Source organism: Anopheles coustani, chromosome 3 (assembly GCF_943734705.1).
Source record: "Anopheles coustani chromosome 3, idAnoCousDA_361_x.2, whole genome shotgun sequence".
NCBI lineage: Eukaryota > Metazoa > Arthropoda > Insecta > Diptera > Culicidae > Anopheles > Anopheles coustani.
In genome coordinates this window covers 47,420,046-47,443,282 of record NC_071288.1, presented here as the reverse complement: position 1 = coordinate 47,443,282, position 23,237 = coordinate 47,420,046, and the positions used below count along the sequence as shown (strand labels likewise).

General features: G+C 44.2%; 6 protein-coding genes across 6 annotated transcripts in view; 1 reads left to right on the top strand and 5 right to left on the bottom strand.

The window, feature by feature from the left end:
- The window catches only part of LOC131272894 (sodium/calcium exchanger 1), a 130,601-nt gene that overhangs the window by 91,838 nt on the left and 15,526 nt on the right, over nucleotides 1-23,237 (top strand). The window lies entirely within an intron of this gene.
- On the bottom strand, nucleotides 3,961-5,776 carry LOC131272895 (juvenile hormone esterase-like). Its single transcript, XM_058274767.1, has 3 exons — nucleotides 5,720-5,776; nucleotides 4,228-5,651; nucleotides 3,961-4,147 (listed from the first exon to the last, which is right to left on the bottom strand). The coding sequence occupies exons 1-3, from the start codon at nucleotides 5,774-5,776 to the stop codon at nucleotides 3,961-3,963; spliced, it is 1,668 nt and encodes a 555-aa protein (XP_058130750.1).
- LOC131259876 (probable cytochrome P450 6a14) lies at nucleotides 10,052-11,662 on the bottom strand. Its single transcript, XM_058261483.1, has 2 exons — nucleotides 10,546-11,662; nucleotides 10,052-10,476 (listed from the first exon to the last, which is right to left on the bottom strand). The coding sequence occupies exons 1-2, from the start codon at nucleotides 11,660-11,662 to the stop codon at nucleotides 10,052-10,054; spliced, it is 1,542 nt and encodes a 513-aa protein (XP_058117466.1).
- LOC131272901 (probable cytochrome P450 6a21) lies at nucleotides 12,720-14,342 on the bottom strand. Its single transcript, XM_058274774.1, has 2 exons — nucleotides 13,226-14,342; nucleotides 12,720-13,135 (listed from the first exon to the last, which is right to left on the bottom strand). The coding sequence occupies exons 1-2, from the start codon at nucleotides 14,340-14,342 to the stop codon at nucleotides 12,720-12,722; spliced, it is 1,533 nt and encodes a 510-aa protein (XP_058130757.1).
- Nucleotides 15,601-17,204, bottom strand: LOC131272902 (probable cytochrome P450 6a13). Its single transcript, XM_058274775.1, has 2 exons — nucleotides 16,094-17,204; nucleotides 15,601-16,016 (listed from the first exon to the last, which is right to left on the bottom strand). Exons 1-2 carry the CDS (start codon nucleotides 17,202-17,204, stop codon nucleotides 15,601-15,603), a joined length of 1,527 nt encoding a protein of 508 aa, XP_058130758.1.
- LOC131272899 (probable cytochrome P450 6a14) lies at nucleotides 18,316-19,993 on the bottom strand. The gene is made up of 2 exons (XM_058274772.1): nucleotides 18,880-19,993; nucleotides 18,316-18,807 (listed from the first exon to the last, which is right to left on the bottom strand). Exons 1-2 carry the CDS (start codon nucleotides 19,991-19,993, stop codon nucleotides 18,389-18,391), a joined length of 1,533 nt encoding a protein of 510 aa, XP_058130755.1. The 3' UTR covers nucleotides 18,316-18,388.

The window sequence follows — 23,237 nt, the reverse complement described above, 5'->3', positions numbered from 1 at the left end:
CATGTATGAACACCATCACGGGTCGCGTTCCGATCAGCGAAGGACTGTAGACGTTCAGAAAGAGACAATCCTCATTCTCCGTCGGATTCATGTCCGGTGAGGGACAAGTGCTGCCATGAGCACTGCCATCACGAACACCTGACCAACCCGAATGCGGAACTGGATTGGTGAAACGTCTCGCGCCTGTTGGTGGCTCCGCATAAGGAATTCCTTTGAACGAATAGTATGTGCAAAATAATCCACACGATTCAGTCGTTCCTTGAACTTGTCCTCCCGATGTTGTAATGATCGGACCATCCTACAAAACCACAATATGCTATGACCATTTGCAGCAAGTACTGCGTAGCTGGTTTCCAGCAACTCTATCAATAACCTACCGCACTGAAACAGGAGTTGACAATTGCTAGCCAAATGGCTAATCGTAATACGTTCAACCGCATTTTGAGATTAGGCGCTTAACTGGGACGGTAGTGCCCACGCATGCTTCTTTTATACGTTTTGACCACACATTACTTACACTGATTCAAAGATAAGATTAGGTGATGGTTGATAATCCATAGTTGTTTGACAAATGTGCCATTAAATTGGAGGCACAGGGATCAATCATGATTTGCAGTTATCCTGTAGATGTGAACAAGATAACAAAATATACACAATTTTATTGCAAAACGAACATGCTGAGAAGTGTCCAAAAATGTCATAAGATCTCCTAATTTGTAGAACACAATTTTTATCAAAACCATCGTTTTAGGAAGGAAATGGCGTTGTAGGATCCATCCTCAATGATGTCCATCGGTAATCGACCCACGCCAAGTTCTAGAGCGTTTGTTGGCTATACGACATGAAAAAGTTAATCATTCGGACGAGTATCGGAAGAGCCAGTCCATACAAGCCAAATCACGATATGGTACTTGCTTCACATCGGCTACCAAAGCCGCTGTATCTATCTTAGACAAACCGTAGGCCTTAGCCAGACCATTACGTGCATTCGAAGATTCGGTTGAAAATTTTCAATTGAGAATTTAGGTCTCCTCCAAGGGATATAATCTTACTTTGTACCCAGTAAAATGCTTAAACACAAGTTTTAATTCCCCAGTTCCCGGATACACTACGATCACCACATTTTCTGGCATGAAGTACTCACTGCCTTACCACCTGTCATGCTCAGTCTCACCAAAGAAAGCGCCACCATATATAAACACTAGCTCGGGGCCTTTGAACAAAAAGCTTGAAACTTAGAAAAAATACAAACAAACAACTTAACAAAAAGCTTGATTCCATTGGATTATTATAGCTTGGTTTCGAATAGCTTGTCGATAACTTACCACTCTCCAATATCTTTCAATTGCGAACCATATGACAAATAGAACCATCTTCGTCCACGTATTGAAACACAAGACAACAATCTCAATATATGTCTCATTTACCAGCTTGCCAAAAAGCTCTTATAGCTTTTCCTTAATTAATTTTACTATTATTAATTGATTAGATAATGGCAAACATATACATTGTATTGCTTAAGAAAGAATGCCGTTAAACATTATCAATGATCTTCTTTGCTTATCATTGCAGTCATACAGATGAAAAAATTTATTAGCTCCAAATGTTGGTAAACCCTGACAGTAATTATCTTACTAATCATCCTCTGAAAATGTTGTTGGCGTAACGCCCTGCCAAATCAACCCACTGATTATAACGCGAAGCGATAGGGTTCGTTCCCGAAATGAGGTTATGTCCAATATCTAATCCTGTGTTGACCGTCCCTCCGTTGATTGGTGACCAGATGACGTTCTGCAGTAGCGCATCAGCAGATGGTGTTGGGTTCCTGAAAGACACACAAGAAAATATTATCTACAAATAAGTCACTGCCGAACCTACAATAATAGAATGGATTACATACCCATACTTGGCAAAGTTCGTCCACAAACGTAGCATTCGATTGCGAACCGTGATGGCGTGGCTGGTTTGTGGGACTTCTGTCATTTTAAGATCGTGCATGTCGAACAAGTATCCCAAGTCGTCCATATGAACCGCTCCCGGAAAAGGAATGAAAAACGCTCTTTTCATCAAGTTAAGATCACCATCGTAACTGAACTGGTAGACGTAAACTGGCGATCGGAGAGCATGCCGCCTTGCCATCTCGAATTGAGGATATGAATAAGCATAGTCTGTCAAAAATCTCGTCAATTCTAACAAGAGAGCGGCGCTGAGTGGTTGTCCTTGCCAGTAGTATTGTCTAAATGCAGTGCTGACAGCAGTGGATTCCGAGCTTCCTTGCGGAATGTTCCAGTAAACTGGTACCAAAAAATGAGGATTATTGTTGAAGGTGTTGAACACGAAGGGATTGGATATCGACTCCATGGTAGTAAACAACAAGGAGTCCATATCGGTGAAACCTGCCATCAATGGTATAGTGTTGTATGATCCGTCCTCCATGATGTCCATCGGTCGTCGACCCAAAGCGATAGGTTCTGGAGCGTCTGCTGGCTCTACCACAGGGGTAAAGTCAATCGTTCGGACGAGCAATGGAACTTCTGGTCCATATATACCTCCCTGAAATGCAACCAGATTACGGTACGGTACTTGTTTCAGGCCGGCTACCAATGCCGCTGTATCCGTCGTAGACAAACCGAAGGCCGTTGCCAACTGATTAGCGTGTACTCGAGGGTTCGGCTGGAAAGCCCAAAGATTTAGCGCAGATCCACTTTGTGTAATCGCTCGATGGATAAGTCCAGTCGTGAGGGGAGTAAGTGTAAGATAGTGTACCATTGAACCTCCTGCAGATTGACCGAAGATCGTCACATTGTTCGGATCTCCTCCAAACGCGACGATGTTCCTTTGTACCCAGCGCAATGCCTCAACACAATCCTTAATTCCCCAGTTCCCGGACGCATTACTATCACCGGTACTGAAGAATCCGAGCACTCCTAGGCGATAGTTCACTGTCACGATCACCACATCTTCTGGCATGAAGAACTTGCTATCGTAAAGCCCTACATTCCCTGATCCGCTATTGAAAGATCCTCCATGTATGAACACCATCACGGGTCGCGTTCCGATCAGCGAAGGACTGTAGACGTTCAGAAAGAGACAATCCTCATTCTCCGTCGGATTCATGTCCGGTGAGGGACAACTGCTCCCATGGGTGCTGCCATCTCGAACACCTGACCAGCCCGAATGCGCAACTGGATTTGTGAAGCGTCTCGCGCCTGTGGGAGGCTCCGCATATGGAATCCCTTTGAAGGAATAGTATGTGCAAAATAATCCACACGATTCAGTCGTTCCTTGAACTTGTCCTCCGGATGTGGTAATGATCGGACCATCCTACAAAACCACAATATGTTATGACCATTTGCAGCAAGTACTGCGTAGCTGGTTTCCAGTCACTCAATCAATAACCTACCGCACTCAAACAGGAGTTGACAATTGCTAGCCAAATGGCTAATCGTAATACGTTCAACCGCATTTTGAGATTAAAGACTCAACTGGTACGGTAGTGCCCACGCATGCTTCTTTTATACGTTTTGGCCACAAATTACTTGAATATATTCATTGATAAGATTGTGTGATAAAGCACGCTTGCACGACAGAGATGTCATAAAGGCATTGGGTTCAATCATGATTTGCAGTTATCCAGCAATTGCGAACACAATAGGCATGGTCAAATGCGTACAATAACGCTATTAATAGTAGCTATTAATTTGCAGATCGCATTGTACACCAATACATATCACATAAACCACCTTTTAACGCGATATGATCTATAGATGAATGCATATTGCAATAGTGTTGAAATGGAAGCAAAGTGAAAATGAAAGAAAATGAAAACCATAATACAAACCCAAACCCTACTACGTATATTGCTTAACAGTAATCTTGAAAGATAATCTGTATTACTCATGTATGCTTGATGCGTAAATTTATTGATCATCATTCCAGCCACATGAATTTCATAAGTTATTAAACCCTGAAAACATTGTTGGCGTAACGCGCTTCCAGTTCCTGCCACTGATTATAACGTGCCGCGATAGGGTTCGCCCCCGGAACAAGATTTTGGCCGATGTTTACAGCGGCGTTGATCGTTCCTCCGCTTATTGGAGTCCAGAGCATATTTTGCAGTATCGGATCAACGGTCGGGGTTGGGTTTCTGGTGAAGGGTTCATTAAAATAAAAAATCACAGTTTATATTTCACTAGACAAGGCTACGAAATGTCTTGAAATACATACCCATACTTGGCAAAGTTCGTCCATAAACGCAGCATTCGATTGCGCACCGTGATGGCGTGACTGGTTTGTGGCACTTCTCCTACCGTTAAGTCTTCCGGATGAAATAAGTAACACAATTCGTCTGCATGTAACGCTCCCGGATAGGGAATACCAAAGGATTGTTTTACTAGGTTGAGGTCACCATCGTAGCTGAACTGATATACGTAAACTGACGATCGGAGAGCATGCCGCCTTGCCATCTCTAGTACTCCATATGCAAACTGGTGGTCCGTCACAAACACCGAAAATTCTGTCAGAAGTGCGGAACTGAGTTGTTGTCCTTGCCAGTAGTATTGCTGGAATGCCTGGCTGACAGCAGTGGATTCTGGGCTTCCTTGCGCAATGTTCCAGAAAAACGGTACCAAGAAGTGTGGATTATTGTTGAAGGTGTTGAACATGGTTGGATTCACCGCATACTCAACAGCAGTGAACAACAAGGAATCCATATCTGTAAAGCCTGCAATCATTGGAATGGCGTTGTATGATCCGTCCTCAATAATATCGATCGGTCTTCGACCCAAAGCGATAGGTTCTGGAGCGTCTGCTGGCTCTACAACGGGGGAGAAATCGATCGGTCGCAAAAGAAGTGGAACATCTAGCGCATTCAGGTCTTCTTGGAGTGCAACCAGATCACGATATGGCACTTGCTTCAAGCCAGCTACCAATGCCGCTGTATCCGTCGTTGATAATCCGAAGGCCGTTGCCAGACGATTAGCGTACAGCCGAGGATTCGGTTGAAGAGCCCACGAATTTAGCGCAGTTCCACTTTGTGCGATCACCCGATGGAAAAGTCCAGTCGTGAGAGGTGAAAGTGTAAGATAGTGTACCATTGCACCTCCTGCAGATTGACCGAAGATTGTCACATTGTTTGGATCTCCTCCAAACGCGACGATATTCCTTTGTACCCAGCGCAATGCCTCAACGCAATCCTTAATTCCCCAGTTTCCGGACGCACTACTATCACCGGTACTGAAGAACCCGAGTACTCCTAGGCGATAGTTCACTGTCACGATCACCACATCTTCTGGCATGAAATACCTGCTGTTATAAAGGTCTACATTTCCTGAGCCACCACTAAAAGCCCCTCCATGCACGAACACCATCACGGGTCGCGTTCCGATCAGTGAAGGACTGTAGACGTTCAGAAAGAGACAATCCTCATTCTCCGCCGGATTCATGTCCGGTGTGGGACAACTGCTGCCATGGGCACTACCATCTCGAACACCTGACCAACCCGAATGAGGAACTGGATTGGTGAAGCGCCTCGCGCCTGTGGGAGGCTCCGCATAAGGAATTCCTTTGAACGAATAGTATGTGCAAAATAATCCACACGATTCAGTCGTTCCTTGAACTTGTCCTCCCGATGTTGTAATGATCGGACGATCCTGTGAAAAGCGTTATATTATTGTGTATCTATCTGACTCTAAATGTGCTATGCGTAACTACAAACCACGTTCTGTCCTAGGGCGACTGCCAGATAAATGACAAACGGAATCACCTTCACCAACATTTTTCCAATGTGTATTAAGCTGCTGGACCACCATGAAGTGGGTTTTATACACAACCTCGGGTTCAACAGATTAGATTAGATTAGGTGATTGTGATTATCTAAAATTGATAAATTTCCCAACATGTGAAGCATAGGCTTTTGATTACGATTGCATTCACACAACTCCACCAGTCACGAGATCGTGATGACGAAAAATTCGTAGTAAACCCTTTAAAGCTTGCGATATTCATGCCCCAAGAATACGAAAAACTTGCTTCTTACGAAAAAAAGTTCTCAAGCCCTCAAACAGATTATGATGTTTAGTGGAAATGAAACCTACCACCTCCAAACCATTAGAATTCAACGAGCAGCTTTTAAAGAATACACTCCTTTTGAATGGTTAATTTTTGACACAAACTTTTTTCTTTAGTTGGTTGTGTTATAAATTTCTATATTCATTCGTCAGCCTGATGACGACCAAGTAGACTTGAGCATGAGTAATTTGTAATAAAACCCAAGACTCGAAAAAAAGTCAATATATTGAAAGTAATATTTCTTTAAGGGTTAATCCTAGTGGAGCCAGCTGGTTGGGTCTCCCACAAATAAACGGGTGAAGGTAACATCCAGAATATGTTATTAATCTGATTAAAATCTGGAACACATAGTACACACATTGCCAATGATTCACGTGATACCAACTTACTAATCGTTCCAGAATGTAAAATATGAATGAAATTGATAAAGGCGATTTTAAACGCGTCGCAACAGGCTTATCTCACCAGCTTTGAACACGGACGCACGAGTTGTGGACTCCAGTTTTCCCACCACAATGTAAGATAACGGTATCATTTTGAAGGATAGTAATTTTTCGGTTTTATTTGTCAGATAAATAAACTGCCGTTCAAACTACGTGTACGTGATTTCGATTGTGTAGGTTTCGATCTATCACGCTTCTTCTATGCGTAGCACTATCTTACCCCTCGGGTACGGTATCGCTTGGGTGGAAGACATTTCCAAATGGATCGGAGTTTCAGGCGTCACCCGTAATCTACACCGCGCAATAATGCTTGTCAAGCCAACGCGTACCAGCATCATGGCAAAGTTGGTTCCAACCGGCAACGGTTTATTCCCCAGCGGTCGGTACAGGCATGCGGGAAACGATCGATCCAATGATCGTAACATCGGTCTGGTCGGATCGAACCGCGTTGGGTCGGGATAGTGTTCAGCATCACGGTGCAGGGCGTAGATCGGAACGATCACTTTCGTGTTCCTTGGTACAACTAGCTCGCACCCGGGCAGGCGATTGTTGTCTGCAGATATGAACGAAATCTCATCGACCGGTGGATACTTGCGCAAAGTTTCTAGTGTAAGAGGAGAATCAGACGTTAGCAGTTATTCGCTCTAAAATCTCTAATATCTTACCTCCAATCACTTTATCCAGCTCATCGACCATCGCGTCTCCGGATCGTTTGAGTGATAAATGCAGAGCTCCTTGTAATTCCGGGAGCTGTGCCAACTCGTACAAGCAAGCGACAATTGTGCTGGAGGCAAAGAAGAACACGTTTTCCACAAGCTCATGCAGTAACACTTTCGTATGTGAGAAAGCCAGCCTATCGGCTCTGCTAGCCTTACTCTCCATCCTTTTCAGGTACTCCAGAAAATAATTATTTTCCGAGCACGTGCTTTCCAGGGAATGAACCAGCTCTTCCAAGATGGATGGATCATCAAGGTGAAGAAAGGTTTTTAAACGTTGGATGCTTGGCAAACTGCTCACAGCTACACTCCAAAAGCCATTCCATGGACTACTTTGCACTAAATTCGTGAGCGGAAGCTGATGCTTGTCGTTCCATTTCTTTCCGAATAAACTTCTCGCCAGTGTTTTAACCACAAGTAGCTCGATAGCTGATTTCACGTCCTCAAATGATTCATCCTTCGCGCTCAGCACTTTTGCCAACGATTGGCTTTCTTCCGTTGCGACTCGCAGCAAGTCCTCGAACCGTTCGTCCTCAAATGCATCCCAGCAGCAGCGGAACGCTCGCATACCCCTCACATCCGGTGCTGTCTTAGTGAACTCATCACTCAACACGTGCTCGATCAACTGCACGTCGGTCACAATGACGCATGGTGTCAAATACATCAGAGCGCCACCGATGGGCCACTTGCGAGCCTTGAACGACCGGTACAAACGTTCGGTGGTGTACATACGGTGCTCGGTACGACCGGCCGCTCCGTAGTCCCCGAACAAAATGTTCGTCCGACCAGTGCCGGGAAAGCGACGATCGACCCATACCGATCGCCGTTTGTCTAGTATTAGGCACACTCCGATAGCAAACGTCAGCAGCACCGTACCGCCGAGGGCTATCCAGAACTCTGCAATTGGCATGGTCCGAATGTTTCACTTAGAAAGCTTACCTTGTAACTAAGTTGTAGGTTTTGCATTGGACTTTGAAGAACTCGACGGCCGACGGTGAGTGATTTTGAATGAATCATATCTTTTATCATCAACCCGCTAAGCACTCGATAACACCACGTTGCATAATTCGAACTACGGATGGGTGCATCGCTACGACACCCTTTGATCAACTGATAAGATATTTGGTATTTAAAGTTAACCTACCGGCAAATCTGATTTCCGCATAGATGAAAAGAGGAGCGCCGTGGGGGAAAAAAAACTTCATTCAAAAAGCCCACAGATAAAACCGATTCCTACTCGTGCTCAGCCGATTTGGATCATGCACAACATACCTACGGTATCTGAACATATCGTTCCGTAACGCTTCGATTTCCTAATTGGGCCATATTTGGTTAAACTTCTTAAGCCTTAGCTAAGCTATGAGAGTGAATTTGATTTTAGCTACATGGCAACACTTTTCATTTCTGGTTCCTTGTTCATCGCATCTTTTAAACATAGTCCAATGCAAACGGAAATTCGAAAATAAAATAGTTTTAGGTATGATCACAATTGATAGTACACGAAAGTTAAAGCATCGAAACATCATTTCATTCTTCATCATCAAAACCTTCCCAACGCGAACAAAAATCTCCCCATTTTTCAGTGGACCGAGGCCGACTGACACAAAATTAGGGAATTTATCAAGTTTTCGAGGAGTTTTTCGAGCAAAATTGATTTTTCGAGCCCCTAATTTTGTGTTAGCCTGCCTCGGTCCATATAAAAATGAGCAGATTTTTGTTCGTGTTGAGGAGTTTTCGAGGAAAACCGTTAGAAATATCTAGTGGATGCTACGTAGGATAAACATTTCTGTCGGAAACAATAAGAATAATGTGTATGTAAATATTTGCTTAAACAGAGTAGTATTGTGTAATTTTATTACTATGCTATCTTATCTAAAGTGGTTATGATTACCCTTTGCAAACAAATAAAACTGATGTTTTCAGTTTGTGCAACTCACTGTGTACTCATTTCACGAACATAGCGCACGTAGAAAAAGTTCCAGCTTCATTATATTTTATGGTTTGCAACAATTCACATTTATTTTGTGAAAAAAAATCAAAATTACCATTAGATAGTTTTTCAAACATACAGTAAGATACCATCACCATCACTATCTCAAATAAAAAATGTTTCTAGAGCTTCATCAGTTTTGTTGTGGAAGAAAAAGAAAATCCAAAGATCAATGGCATTAATTAAGCGAACCAATTTTCTACAGTATCGACACGCGCGTTAGGCGTCTCATTCAAATGGCTATCGCCACACATACAACATCATACAATACACAAGTCAACAAGCACGAAACATCATCGGGTTGCGAGGGAAGTCGTTACCTAAATTTTGTCCACATAGCGATGGCTGTTCATCACTTCCGTGCGTTTGCTAAATTATCCCCCCTTTCCCGCATGCAGCAAGTTGCTGCTTCACATCAACAAACATACTCCTATTGTCGTTACCTACTGCCCCTATTCCACGAGTAATAATGGCAATTTTAATATTTTTCTCGTTGACCGAACGGCGCAAATATTACCGAAAATATGCCGAGTCATCGGACATTACCCACGACACATGCTATATGATTTCTTTCTTGTGTGTGTGGGATGTATGTCTAATAGGCTGGCTGAAGTACATTTTTCTAGATACTGGTTTGGCAACCAATTCTTTTATTGATCAAACGTGTCAGGTACAACGACACAAAGTAAAATAAATTGAACGTTATCGTTATCTGTCGCTTTGTACGATTCAACATCAAGTCATTCAGTCCTTGAGATGAAAAGACGTTCGATTGCAATTAATAAAGTATGGAATCAGTTCAAAGCAACATTCGCATCATAACATCTTTTTCACTAAATGTCTATTAATCTGTCCACCTTCAAATAGTTTTTCTGGCTCGGAGACAGAATGATCATTTTAGGATCGAACTCAACCCGCTCCGGCGTTCGAGCGGAGGGAGAGAAGCGGAATTTACGCAACAAAGTTACCAAGCCCACTTTCGTCTGCATCACGCCAAACCGCAATCCAATGCAAATCCTTGGTCCTTCGCCGAACGGCAAGAACACGTACGGGTGACGTTTCTTCACTTCCTCCGGCAGAAACCGGTCGGGGTTGAAGCGATCAGGTTCAGGGTAGTGGTCGGGATCACGTTGGATGGCGTAGACCGGAATTTGTACCAGCGTTCTCTTTGGAATAATATGCTTCGTACCAGGAACTGTGTAGTCCACGGATGGAACTCGATTCAACGACTCCACGGGTGGATATTTCCTCAGCGTTTCTGTGAAGAAAGCAATGTTCACCCATCGGTGTCAATTTAAAATCAAAGACAGATCTCAATCCACCTTACCATTGATCACTTGGTCCAAGTAGGGGATGTTCATCACCGTATCGTAAGACACCTCACCACCGTTCGCCTCGATAGCACGGTTGATTTCCTGCCGGAGACGTTCCTGTATGTCCGGGTTCTTCGCCAACTCGTACAAGCAAAAGCTTTGAGTCGTTGAAGATGTCTCGAAACCGGCCAGGAAGAAAATGAAAGCCTGCGCCGTCAGTTCCTTCTGGGTAAAACCGACCTCACCCTTCCCTACACTGGCATTACTATCGGTGTCATCTAGTCTACCCTTATTCTTGATCTGCAGCAACAGATTCATAAAATCATTCCGCTTGATGTCGTTGCCTTCGCGATAGTTAACCGTTTCTTGTACGATATCCATGAAAAACTTTTCAACGTCGTTGTACGTTATCTTCATGTGTAACATTCGGATAAGTTTTGGGTAAGCTGATGCTAGGAACGTTTTTAACATAATCCCCGGTGTCAACTCGAACGCCTTGTTTCCGTACTTGCGGAACTCTGAATCGGGAGCTCGTAACGAGTTGCACTCAATGCCGAACGCGCACGTCCCGATCACGTCGGTGGTAAAGCGTCCCAAGATATCTTTCATTTCCACCTCCGGCTGACGGTGATTCTCCTCCATATACTGCTCCAGCTCACGCGCCACATCCCAGATCGTACCGAACATTTGCTTCATGCGCCCGGAGGTGAACGTCGGCGTAAGCTTTTGACGTAACTCACGCCATGGTTGACCCTCAAGCGCAAATAGATGTCCCGACAGCGGATCATCCTTAGCGTTCACGAACACACCATGATCGGTGAACACATTGAAATCCTTCACCAGGATCGTCTTGATCAGCTCCGGATCGACCACTATCACGGACGGTATCACAAACTGGCTGAAGCCACCGAAAGCCTCCCCGCGCCTCTTGAACTCCAAGTACAACTCCTGGTGAACGTCGGCCCCGTGTCTCGTTTGGCCTTGTCCCTTGGCGTGTCCGAACAGAAAGTGCGGGTTCGGAACGTGTGGAAATCCATGGTCCTTCCAGTAGTTGTGCTTGCTGCGCACAAACAGGTACACGACGGACACGATGAAAATGAGTCCCGCCAGCACGGCGTTGATGGGCTCCATGGTCGATGATTCGTCGAATTTCGACCTCGCGACCCAACTGATCGGATGCGTGTGGCGCACAGCTTTTTATAGAGATCGAGGTACCCGCGATGTCCACCATCCGCCGAGATAGCCTCAATAAATGAAGTAGATATGACGATGATAAAGCGTCAAGTCATCGTATCATTTGGAATATGCAATCGTATATGAATAAAAAATACAGGGTTTTTCAGATTATACTTAACCAGTAGCAGCATTATTTCCAACTATAGTACTTGATATTCCAACAGCATCAGTTCATTCTATAACGCGAGCTTGTTTATTGTAGCGTTGGCTGTAGAAATGATAATCGCAGCAATTGATCATATAAAGCCGCGGTACAGCATCTTGAGCGATGTACATAGCTAGCGAGTGTAAACGTATATCGTGCAAATGGCAGCCCAACGGTTGGTTGGTAATGGTAGCCCCAAAGGTTGATCAACGTACGCTTACACACGCTAGTTACGTCCATCGCTCAAGCTGCTATACGACGGCTTTATAATATCAATTGCAGCGATTATCATTTCTACCGACAACGCAGCTGCTGCTGTTGTAATATCACCTGAAAAACTCTGTAATGATGAAACTATTTTTGCAAATTGCACTCTTCTAACGACATAGGGAGCTAGAATCAATCATTTGTAGAAAATGTTAAAGCTATTCAATATTTATAGAATGATACTTCATCCAAAAAAATCAAGATCTTTCTAATACGCTTCAAAGAGCTGGCACGACACCTGGTAGTCGATAGAAACCCGTATAGGGCAACAAAATCACTTTACAAAATACTTTTAGTAAAAATGTTAGTTCTAGAAAACTGTATTTAAAACAAGGTCCAATTGCACAATTCATAAGCATTTACATTCACATTATTTTATGCAACTCGATAACTGAACGAATTTCACCACTACTAAGTAATATTTTTATTATAAAAGATGTAAAAATTCCTATCAATGAGAATTGTTATGAGTTGTTCGCTAAACCTGTGTTTATCTCACTATAATGAACTTTTAAACGAACATCAAATATGTATGGGCTGTTACAGCTTGTCCACTTTCAAATAGTTTCCTGCGTTCGGCGAAATGGTGATCATATTGGGATCGAACTTGACACTCTTCGGCGTACTTGCGGAGGGAGAGAAGCGGAATTTACGCAGCAATGTAATCAAGCCCACTTTCGTCTGCATCACGCCGAACCGCAATCCAATGCAAATCCTTGGTCCTTCGCCGAACGGCAAGAACACGTACGGGTGACGTTTCTTCACTTCCTCCGGCAGAAACCGGTCGGGATTGAACCGATCAGGTTCTGGATAGTGGTCGGGATCACGTTGGATGGCGTAGACCGGAATTTGTACCAGCGTGCGCTTAGGAATAATATGCTTCGTACCAGGAACTGTGTAGTCCACGGATGGAACTCGATTCAACGATTCCACCGGAGGGTACATCCGTAGAGTTTCTGTAAACAAACGTAAACGTGTACTCATTGGTGTTGACTTGCGGTCAAACGAGTTTTTAAGGCTGCTTCCTTCATCTCAATCCACCTTACCATTGATCACTTGGTCCAAGTAGGGGATGTTCATCACCGTATCGTAAGACACCTCACCACCATTCGCCTCGATAGCACCGTTGATTTCCTGCCGGAGACGTTCCTGTATGTCCGGGTTCTTCGCCAACTCGTACAAGCAAAAGCTTTGAGTCGTTGAAGATGTCTCGAAACCGGCCAGGAAAAACACAAATGCTTGCGCCGTCAGCTCCTTCTGGGTAAAACCGACCTCACCCTTGCCTACACTTGCGTTGCTATCGGTGTCGTCTAGTCTACCCTTATTCTTGATCTGCAGCAACAGGTTCATAAAATCGTTCCGCTTGATGTCGTTACTCTCGCGATAATTAACCGTTTCTTGAACGATATCCATGAAAAACTTTTCAACATCGCTGTACGTTATCTTCATGTGTAACATTCGGATCAGACCCGGGTAGGCCGATGCTAGAAATGCTTTCATCATCACCAACGGTGTTAGCTCGAATGCTTTGTTCCCGTACTTGCGGAACTCTGAATCAGGTGCCTTGAGCGTGTTGCACTCGATGCCAAAAGCGCACGTCCCGATCACGTCGGTGGTAAAGCGTCCCAGAATGTCTTTCATCTCCACCTCCGGCTGACGGTGGTTCTCCTCCATATACTGCTCCAGCTCACGTGCCACATCCCAGATCGTACCGAACATTTGCTTCATGCGCCCGGAGGTGAACGTCGGCGTAAGCTTCTGACGTAACTCACGCCACGGTTGACCCTCAAGCGCAAATAGATGTCCCGACAGCGGATCATCCTTTGCGTTCACGAACACACCATGATCGGTGAACACATTGAAATCCTTCACCAGGATCGTCTTGATCAGCTCCGGATCGACCACTATCACGGACGGTATCACAAACTGGCTGAAGCCACCGAAAGCCTCCCCGCGCCTCTTGAACTCCAAGTACAACTCCTGGTGAACGTCGGCCCCGTGTCTCGTTTGGCCTTGTCCCTTGGCGTGTCCGTAAAGAAAGTGCGGGTTCGGAACGTGTGGAAATCCATGGTCCTTCCAGTAGTTGTGCTTGCTGCGCACGAACAGGTACACGACGGACACGATGAAAATGAGTCCCGCCAGCACGGCGTTGATGGGCTCCATGGTCGATGATTCGTCGAATTTCGACCTCGCGACCCAACTGATCGGTTGCGTGTGGCGCCCAGCATTTTATAGAGAGCAACCTCTTCTAAGCTCCTAGATAGACGTATTTCCACACTTTATTGGTGTAGGTAAGCTCGCATAGACGATGTTCCAAACTTTAAAATTTACAAGTCATTGCCCCATGCCTACCGTGTAAATGTTTGTCGCTAGTGTTGGTAACAAAGCAACACTTCTTCTTTGCTTTCAGCATCCAAATGAGATATTGAGGCGCAGGCTAATCGTTAGAAAAAAGACCTTACGCAACATTCCAAAAAAATTTGCCGTTAAAAATGTCTTACCGGTAATACCTTGTGTCTTGGAAAAATATACACTTACACTATGGACGTTTGAATAAAAGTGTACAATAATACCGTTTTCAAAACTATATGCACCATCAGAGGTATGATACCAACACAAGCTTACATATAAAGCGTGTTAAAGCTAAAAATCATCATTTTCAGTAAAAAAAGGAATGTTAGTCATGGAACCTGTTATGAAACCCCGAAAAACGGCAAATTGGTGATATTTCAATCGGTTTTGCCCATCTAAATTATACTTGAACTAGAAGACTTTTTACCGGACGATTTCTCAAAGTCACTTTCATGAGCTTCATCTTAAGCCCATTTGTTGTATACATGTGAAATAAATCGTTAACCATTAGCCACACCCCATGTGGACTTATGTAGTGAAAGTGGCAAGCAAAGAAACGCCAAAAATGCCTGTGGAAACAACTATGCTGGTTTTTAGTTAGTTAACCATTAACCACTCAGTAAACTAAATATTTATTCATAAATTTTTTATTTATTTTGTTGTGACAATTAGGACGCGTGTTTATGTTTTAGGATTAGTAGCTTAGCTAGGGCGAGTTGTCTTATCGTTATCAGTCAGTTTTCTTCGCTCTATCAGTAGCTCAGTTTGCTATCGTCGTTAAGTTTAGATTAGTGTGGGACGCCGACTCGGGAATCCATCCATTTCAACTCACGCCTGGAATGGACGTTCGTTGCTTGTCTTTAAGTAACGTACCGTTAAGTAACGATCTTAATGATAAAATAATAGTCACACAAAACTAAAAGAAAAACACAACGTAGGAACATTTCTTCTACAGAAAACATTGTGCTAGTAATTCGCGTAATTTACTTGAATTCACGAGTGAAATTCACGTTTACAGATTAAGTTAAATAAACTTGTTATGAAAGATGTTTTTTATTACACGAAGTGATTATACTTTTTCTACCTTCAAATAGTTTCCTCCTGTAGGAGACAAAGTGAATGACCGTGGATCGAATTCGACCTGATCGGGTGTGCGAGCGGAGGGTGAGAAGCGGAATTTACGCAGCAATGTAATCAAGCCCACTTTCGTCTGCATCACCCCAAACCGCAATCCAATGCAAATCCTTGGTCCTTCGCCGAACGGCAAGAACACGTACGGGTGACGCTTCTTCACTTCTTCCGGCAGAAACCGATCCGGATCAAACCGATCAGGATCAGGGTAGTGGTCCGGGTCACGCTGGATGGCGTAGACTGGAATCTGCACTATCATTCCTTCCGGCAAAACGTGCTTAGTTCCAGGAATCACGTAATCCCGTGCAGGTTTGCGAGTCAGTGTATCAACTGGTGGATATTTCCGAAGAGTTTCTGTGAAATGGTAAATAAAAAAAGAAATCTGAGCAATGCTTGGGTGGCTGGTCTTTAACGAGCAAGCGAAATATTACCATTGATCACTTGGTCGAGGTATTGAATGTTCATAACCGTGTCGTATGTCACCTCGCCACCGTTCGCATCAATGGCACTATTGATTTCCTCCCGAAGGCGCTCCTGAATGTCCGGGTTCTTCGCCAACTCGTACAGACAGAAACTCTGCGTTGTCGAGGACGTCTCGAAGCCGGCCAGGAAGAAGATAAACACCTGCGCCGCCAGCTCGGTCTGTGTCATACCGATTTCACCCTTGCCGACATTTGCCGCTGTGTCGTCCAACTTTCCCATGTTCTTGATCTGCAGCAGCAGGTTCATGAAGTCATTCCGTTGTATATTGTTCGTTTCACGGTAGTTAACCGTCTCACGGACGATGTTCATGAAAAATTCTTCTACGTCCCTGAACACAATTCGCATCCCCAACTTCTTGGCAACATTCGGGTACGACGAGGCAAAGATGAATTTTGTCAACGTCACCAAGTCCAACTCGAGTGCCTTGAGCCCGTACTTGCGGAACTCTGAATCAGGTGCCTTGAGCGTGTTGCACTCGATGCCAAAAGCGCACGTCCCGATCACGTCGGTGGTAAACCGTCCCAGGATGTCTTTCATCTCCACCTCCGGCTGACGGTGGTTCTCCTCCATGTACTGCTCCAGCTCACGCGCCACATCCCAGATCGTACCGAACATTTGCTTCATGCGCCCGGAGGTGAACGTCGGCGTAAGCTTCTGACGCAACAGTCGCCAAGGGTTACCTTCCATATTGAACAAATTAGCCGACAGTGGGTCGTCTTTTGCGTTGTGAAACACTCCGCGATCGTGAAATACGTTGAAATCCTTCACCAGGATGGTCTTGACCAGCTCCGGATCGACCACAACCAATGAGGGCATTAGGAATATGCTCATACCTCCGTATGGCTCACCACGCTGCTTAAAATGTTGATACATCTTCTGGTTGATCGTGGCTCCATGTATCGTTTGGCCCTGTCCCTTCACGTGCCCGTAGAAAAAGTTCGGATCCGGAGCATACGCAACACCTCGATCCCTCCAGTAGTTGTGCTTGCTGTTCACGAACCAGTACACGACCGCAACTAGGCAAATAAAGCCAGTAATCACAATACTGACAGGCTCCATGGTAGATCTACCAGAGTCGGAAATAGATGTCAAACTGGACGTTGTGGCGTTTTTGGGTTCAATATATAACCAAAAACTTGTAAGTCTCGGACACATACCCGCACACACACACACCGAGCTAGAGATAAATATGTACATTGCGGTTAACTTCAAGTAGAAGCGATGACAAGCATAAACACTGGTTCGGAAGGTGGGAGCATTTTTTGAGAGCTTCTTTTTGGATACGCGTTTGAGGGTAGTGGTGCCTGTTCGAGTTCCAGAATTCTGAACCGTCCAAACTAGAACAATAAGCAGAAGAGAATCTTTAATAATGCTGTAGCTTTTTCATGCCTCCCAACATTCACACAAGTGATCAATAAATAAACAAAAATGATGATGCAAAGTTTGCAATTCCGCTTACATAAACCGGTTATTTTTTATTCTTTTTTATTGGTTTATCGGTACGGTGATCTATAAGATGATGTAAATTTCCGCGAATTAACGTGATATTCTTCAAACCTCTTGAGCGTAATTGGACGACGGGAAAGCAAAAGTTTCAAACCGAGGCTATGTAAATGGTATCAAATATATTAATATTTAACCTGTTAAAATGGTTTCATAAAATCGATCACTTTTTTCTCTGTTATTATTATTTTCTTTTTCTTGACAGCTTTAACACTTGAATTTCACCATCATGTGTTGTATGGAATGGCGCGCATTTTACAAAATGTACCATGTCATTCAATTTTCCGCATCGCTTAATCCTCTTCCACAAAATGATAAAAGAAACGATTTAAAATCCATTCAATTTTCCTGTTGTGTGACTCATCGCGTATCAATCCATCGGAACGGTATGGGACACCCCGTTCAAAGTCGATCTTCTATTATGAACTTACATACTTTACGTTGTTGATTTTTCCTAAGCACATACTTCCTTTCGCAAAATGTCTTCAATCAACATTTGCGATTTTGGTAACCCTACATGGAATTAGGAATAGTGCATAAAACAAAAAACAATAAGTTTTTGAATAAGCGTACAGGCTGGTTTGTTTTGTATTTACACTTTTAATTTATATATTTTATTATTTCAAAAAGCAGAAATGTAATCATTTACAATACACATTTTTTCGTTTTTATCAAACAATAATCATTAATTACGCCTTCTGATAATACTCATGGTCTATTTTGAAATAATAATAACGGAACTACGCTATCTTATCAACCTTCAGATAGTTGCCCGAGTCAGGCGACAGAATGAAGGAGTTCGCGTCGAATTTAATTTTGCTGGGTGTTCGCGAGGTAGGCGAGAAGCGGAAGTTCCTCAGCAGAGTAATCAGTCCGAGTTTGGCTTGCATTACACCGAAACGCAGCCCGATGCAAATCCTCGGACCTTCGCCGAACGGAAGGTACACGTACGGGTGACGTTTTTTCACTTCTTCCGGTAGAAAACGGTCGGGATTAAACTGATCCGGTTCGGGGTAGAACTCTTCATCATGGTGGAGCGCGTACACTGGGATTTGTACTAGGGTGTCCTTCGGGATAACGTATTTCGTGCCCGGCACGGTATAGTCTCGCATTGGAACTCGGGTTAAAGACTCCACAGGTGGATATTTACGTAGGGTCTCTGAAGAAATGTGTCGAAAAAAAGAAGGGTGTTACAATCAAGGAAAATAGTCGTTTCCACCAACCTTCTTACCATTGATCACGTTGTCCAGATACTGAATGCCCATAACGACATCGTATGTCACCTCGCCTCCGTTATCCTCGATAGCACGATCGATTTCCTCTCGAAGGCGATCCTGAATTTCCGGGTTCTTCGCCAACTCGTACAAACAGAAGTTCATCGTGGTGGAGGATGTCTCGAAGCCGGCCAGGAAGAAGATGAACACTTGCGCCGCCAGCTCGTTCTGGGTCATGCCGACCTCACCCTTGCCCACGCTGCCACCCGTCACTTCATCCAACTTTCCCTTGTTCTTGATCTGCAGTAGCAGGTTCATAAAATCATTCCGCTGTACGTTGTTCTTCTCACGATACTGCACCGTATCCTGCACGACTTCAAGGAAGAAACGTTCCACACCCTTATCCGTTATCTTCACGCCGATCTTCTTAGCGACATCCTTGAACATCGAAGCAAAAATGAACTTCGCCATCGTCACCATGTCCTGCTCGAACACCTTGTTTCCGTACTTCCGGAAGTCCGAGTCCGGGTTGCGCAAAGTGTTACATTCGATACCGAACGCGCACGTTCCGATCACGTCGGTGGTGAACCGAGCAAGCACATCCTTCATTTCGATTTCCTTATGGCAGTTGTCGTTCATATACTTCAGAAACTCTTCGGCCACCTGCTGAATGGTACCGAACATCTGCTTCATGCGGCCAGAGGTAAACGTCGGTGTAAGTTTTTGACGAAGTACGCGCCACTCATGACCCTCCAGAGCGAACAAATGCGCCGACAGGGGATCTGCCTTGGAATCATTGAATACGCCCCGGTCGTGGAACACGTTGAAGTCCTTCACCAGAATTGCCTTCACAACCTCCGGATCTACCGCAATCAGTGCCGGAATTATGAAGAAACTCATCCCGCCGATCACTTCGCCACGTTGCTTGAAATCTCGATACAGCTCTTGGTTGATGTATGAAGCATGCGTCGTCGAGAAACTATTTTCCATATGACCCTGCAGGAGATGCGGCTTCCTGCGGGCGTACGGGAATCCACGGTCTCGCCAAAAGTTATGACGACTGCGCACGTACAGGTACGCAATCGAGACGACAAACACAAACGCGGTCAACACGTAGCTTAACAGCTCCATCTTGCTTCTTCGCCCGATGGCAGGGAACTGAATCTAATTCGCCACAGCTCCACCACTATTTAACACTTTTCGTCAGCCGCGGAATTCACTTGTATGCGTACAACAGGCATGCTAACCACTCTGGCGAATGACTTGCAATTTTTGCTTTATCTTGTAACCCAAAAAAAACAACACACACTCTCGAAACCGTGACTATTCGCGTCACGCCAATTTTTCCCAATCGGAGGTTCGTTCTTGACCTACCGTTACGGTATCATCGTGGGTGTTATCACATCAAACCCGTATAAGGGAAGGTTTCACAATCTGCAGAAAATATCTGGGCCCTCTAAAAAATAGCGCGTGTGGCTTATCGACTGCCGATAAAATACCTTTGCCATATAAAGAGGTATGACATCGGAGTAATTGGGCTGATTGTGAAAACAATCACCCTTAAAAATATCAAATCAAATACGAATGATCCGAATCAATAATCTATCAACTTATGGTGTTTAGTTCAAACTCAAATTACTATTGATAGTTATTCTTTAAAAACACATATGTAGATTAACAATTTTATATTTTTACTTTCCATTTTTCCATTCGTCTAAAGTATATTCTTTTTCTAATTTTTCTCATTGTTGTTGTTGTTTTTTGGGTGTTACAATCGTCTTCAGTCAACATACTTACAAACATACCGGACCCCAGCTGTCCTTCAAATTAAATGATTTACGAATAAAAGCAATTCGTTCTTTATTCTGATAAATTCAGGCGGTCTGACTACATAAGGTTGTCTTGAATATGCAAACGCTGGATGTATGATAGTCTTGCTTGGAAATTCGTATCATGTCAATGCTCATGCATTTTAACAACAGGTACCCCTCTTTTGTATTGCCATATCGGGATCTCTAGGCGATAACAGTTATCAAGTGAGCAAACTGATGAAGCTGATTAGTAACGGAGCGCTTTAAAAGGGTTTTGATAATAAAATTACTTGTTTACAAGCATTTTATATCGTTTTAAGCGCTTATTTGTCAGTGAAGAGCGTATGTGTTGTATAAAATAATACATGGATTAACAATACGGAAAACATGTAATTTTAATACTCCATTAAATAATTTAGTTTGAAGCATGCACATAAATTTAGTAGCCGTTAATCATGCATTATGTGTATTCGGCAATTTCTTCTGCATGACAAGTGCTTCCCTACTTAATTTAATTGTTCTTATCAGCACCAACTAGTCCAATCTGCAGATAGTTTCCATCGATTGGTGAAAGGATGAATGTTTTTGGATCGAACACAATCCGTTCCGGCGTTTTCTCCGATGGGCGGAAGTGAAAGTTCCTCAGCAGAGTAATCAGTCCGAGTTTAGCTTGCATTAACCCGAAACGCAGCCCGATGCAAATCCTCGGACCTTCGCCGAACGGAAGGTACACGTACGGGTGGCGTTTTTTCACTTCTTCCGGTAGAAAACGGTCAGGGTTGAACTTATCCGGTTCGGGGTAGAACTCCTCGTCATGATGGAGCGCATACACTGGGATTTGCACTTGAGTATTCTTGGGAATAACTAATTTCGTGCCCGGCACGGTATAATCCCGAGTGGAAACTCGTTGGAGCGACTCAAGTGGCGGGTATTTACGCAGGGTCTCTGAAGAAATGTATCGAGAAAAAGACGGGTGTTACAATCAAGGAAAATAGTCGTTTCCACCAACCTTCTTACCATTGATCACGTTGTCCAGATACTGAATGCCCATAACGACATCGTATGTCACCTCGCCTCCGTTATCCTCGATAGCACGATCGATTTCCTCTCGAAGACGATCCTGAATTTCCGGGTTCTTTGCTAACTCGTACAAACAGAAGTTCATCGTGGTGGACGATGTCTCGAAGCCGGCCAGGAAGAAGATGAACACTTGCGCCGCCAGCTCGTTCTGGGTCATGCCGACCTCACCCTTGCCCACGCTGCCACCCGTTACTTCATCCAACTTTCCCTTGTTCTTGATCTGCAGTAGCAGATTCATAAAATCATTCCGCTGGACGTTGTTCTTCTCACGATACTGCACTGTATCTTGCACGACTTCAAGGAAGAAACGTTCTACACCCTCATTCGTTAATCTCACGCCGATTTTCTTAGAGAGATCCTTGAACATTGTGGCGAACACGAACTTTGCCGCTTGCTTCATGTCCTGCTCAAATACCTTATTTCCGTACTTCCGGAAGTCCGAGTCCGGGTTGCGCAAAGTGTTACATTCGATGCCGAACGCACAAGTTCCGATCACGTCGGTGGTGAACCGTGCAAGCACATCTTTCATTTCGATTTCCTTGTGGTAGTTTTCATTCATATACTTCAGAAACTCTTCGGCTACTTTCTGGATGGTACCGAACATCTGCTTCATGCGGCCAGAGGTGAACGTCGGTGTAAGTTTTTGACGAAGCTCGCGCCACTCATGACCCTCCAGTGCAAACAGATGCGCCGACAGTGGATCTGCCTTGGGATCGTTAAATACGCCCCGGTCGTGGAACACATTGAAGTCCTTCACCAGAATTGCCTTCACAACCTCCGGATCTATCGCAATCAGTCCCGGAATGATGAAGAAACTCATCCCGCCGATCACTTCGCCACGTTGCTTGAAATCTCGATATAGGTCTTGGGTGATGTACGACAAGTGCGTCGTCTTGAAACTATTTTCCATGTGACCCTGCAGCAGATGCGGCTTCTTGCGGGCGTACGGGAATCCACGGTCTCGCCAATAGTTATGGCGACTGCGCACGTACAGGTACGCAATCGAAACAACAAACACGAACGCGGTCAACACATAGCTTAACAGCTCCATCTTGCTTCTTCGGCCGATGGCAGGGAACTGAATCGAATTCGCCACAGCTCCACAACAAACTGACACATTTCATCAGCCGCGGAATTCACCGGTATGCGTACAACCACCACGCCGCGATGAATTACTTGCAATTTTTGCTTTATCTTGTAACCACACACTCTCAAAACCGTGACTGGTTGCGCCAAGTTTTTCCTACAGGAGGCTCGTTCTTCGAGCATGTTTACCCCCGCATCATACGAGTCATCATACCGAAACCGTATAAGGGAAGGTTTCACAATCGACAGAAAATCTTTGACTGATAAAATACCTTTGCCATATAAAGAGGTATGACATCGCAGTAGTTGTTCTGAGCGTGAAAACAATCATTTCTTTGAAAATATCAAATCGAATGCGAGTTTTTCGATTGACTAATTAGTTAACGAACTGCGTTCAC

Bases quoted from the DNA above. Each gene is read 5' to 3' on its own strand.
- LOC131272901 (XM_058274774.1), bottom strand. From the start codon at position 14,342: ATGGAGCCCATCAACGCCGTGCTGGCGGGACTCATTTTCATCGTGTCC. The intron at 13,136-13,225 runs GTAAGGTGGATT...GTTTGTTTACAG, and splicing joins CTTGGACCAAGTGATCAATG to AAACTCTACGGATGTACCCT.
- LOC131272899 (XM_058274772.1), bottom strand. From the start codon at position 19,993: ATGGAGCTGTTAAGCTACGTGTTGACCGCGTTTGTGTTTGTCGTCTCG. The intron at 18,808-18,879 runs GTAAGAAGGTTG...ACATTTCTTCAG, and splicing joins TCTGGACAACGTGATCAATG to AGACCCTACGTAAATATCCA.
- LOC131272895 (XM_058274767.1), bottom strand. From the start codon at position 5,776: ATGTTGGTGAAGGTGATTCCGTTTGTCATTTATCTGGCAGTCGCCCTA. The intron at 5,652-5,719 runs GTGGTTTGTAGT...CGCTTTTCACAG, and splicing joins CAGTCGCCCTAGGACAGAAC to GATCGTCCGATCATTACAAC. The intron at 4,148-4,227 runs GTATGTATTTCA...ACCCTTCACCAG, and splicing joins ACGAACTTTGCCAAGTATGG to AAACCCAACCCCGACCGTTG.
- LOC131272902 (XM_058274775.1), bottom strand. From the start codon at position 17,204: ATGGAGCCTGTCAGTATTGTGATTACTGGCTTTATTTGCCTAGTTGCG. The intron at 16,017-16,093 runs GTAATATTTCGC...ACCATTTCACAG, and splicing joins CCTCGACCAAGTGATCAATG to AAACTCTTCGGAAATATCCA.
- LOC131259876 (XM_058261483.1), bottom strand. From the start codon at position 11,662: ATGGAGCCCATCAACGCCGTGCTGGCGGGACTCATTTTCATCGTGTCC. The intron at 10,477-10,545 runs GTAAGGTGGATT...CTTTCTTCACAG, and splicing joins CTTGGACCAAGTGATCAATG to AAACGCTGAGGAAATATCCA.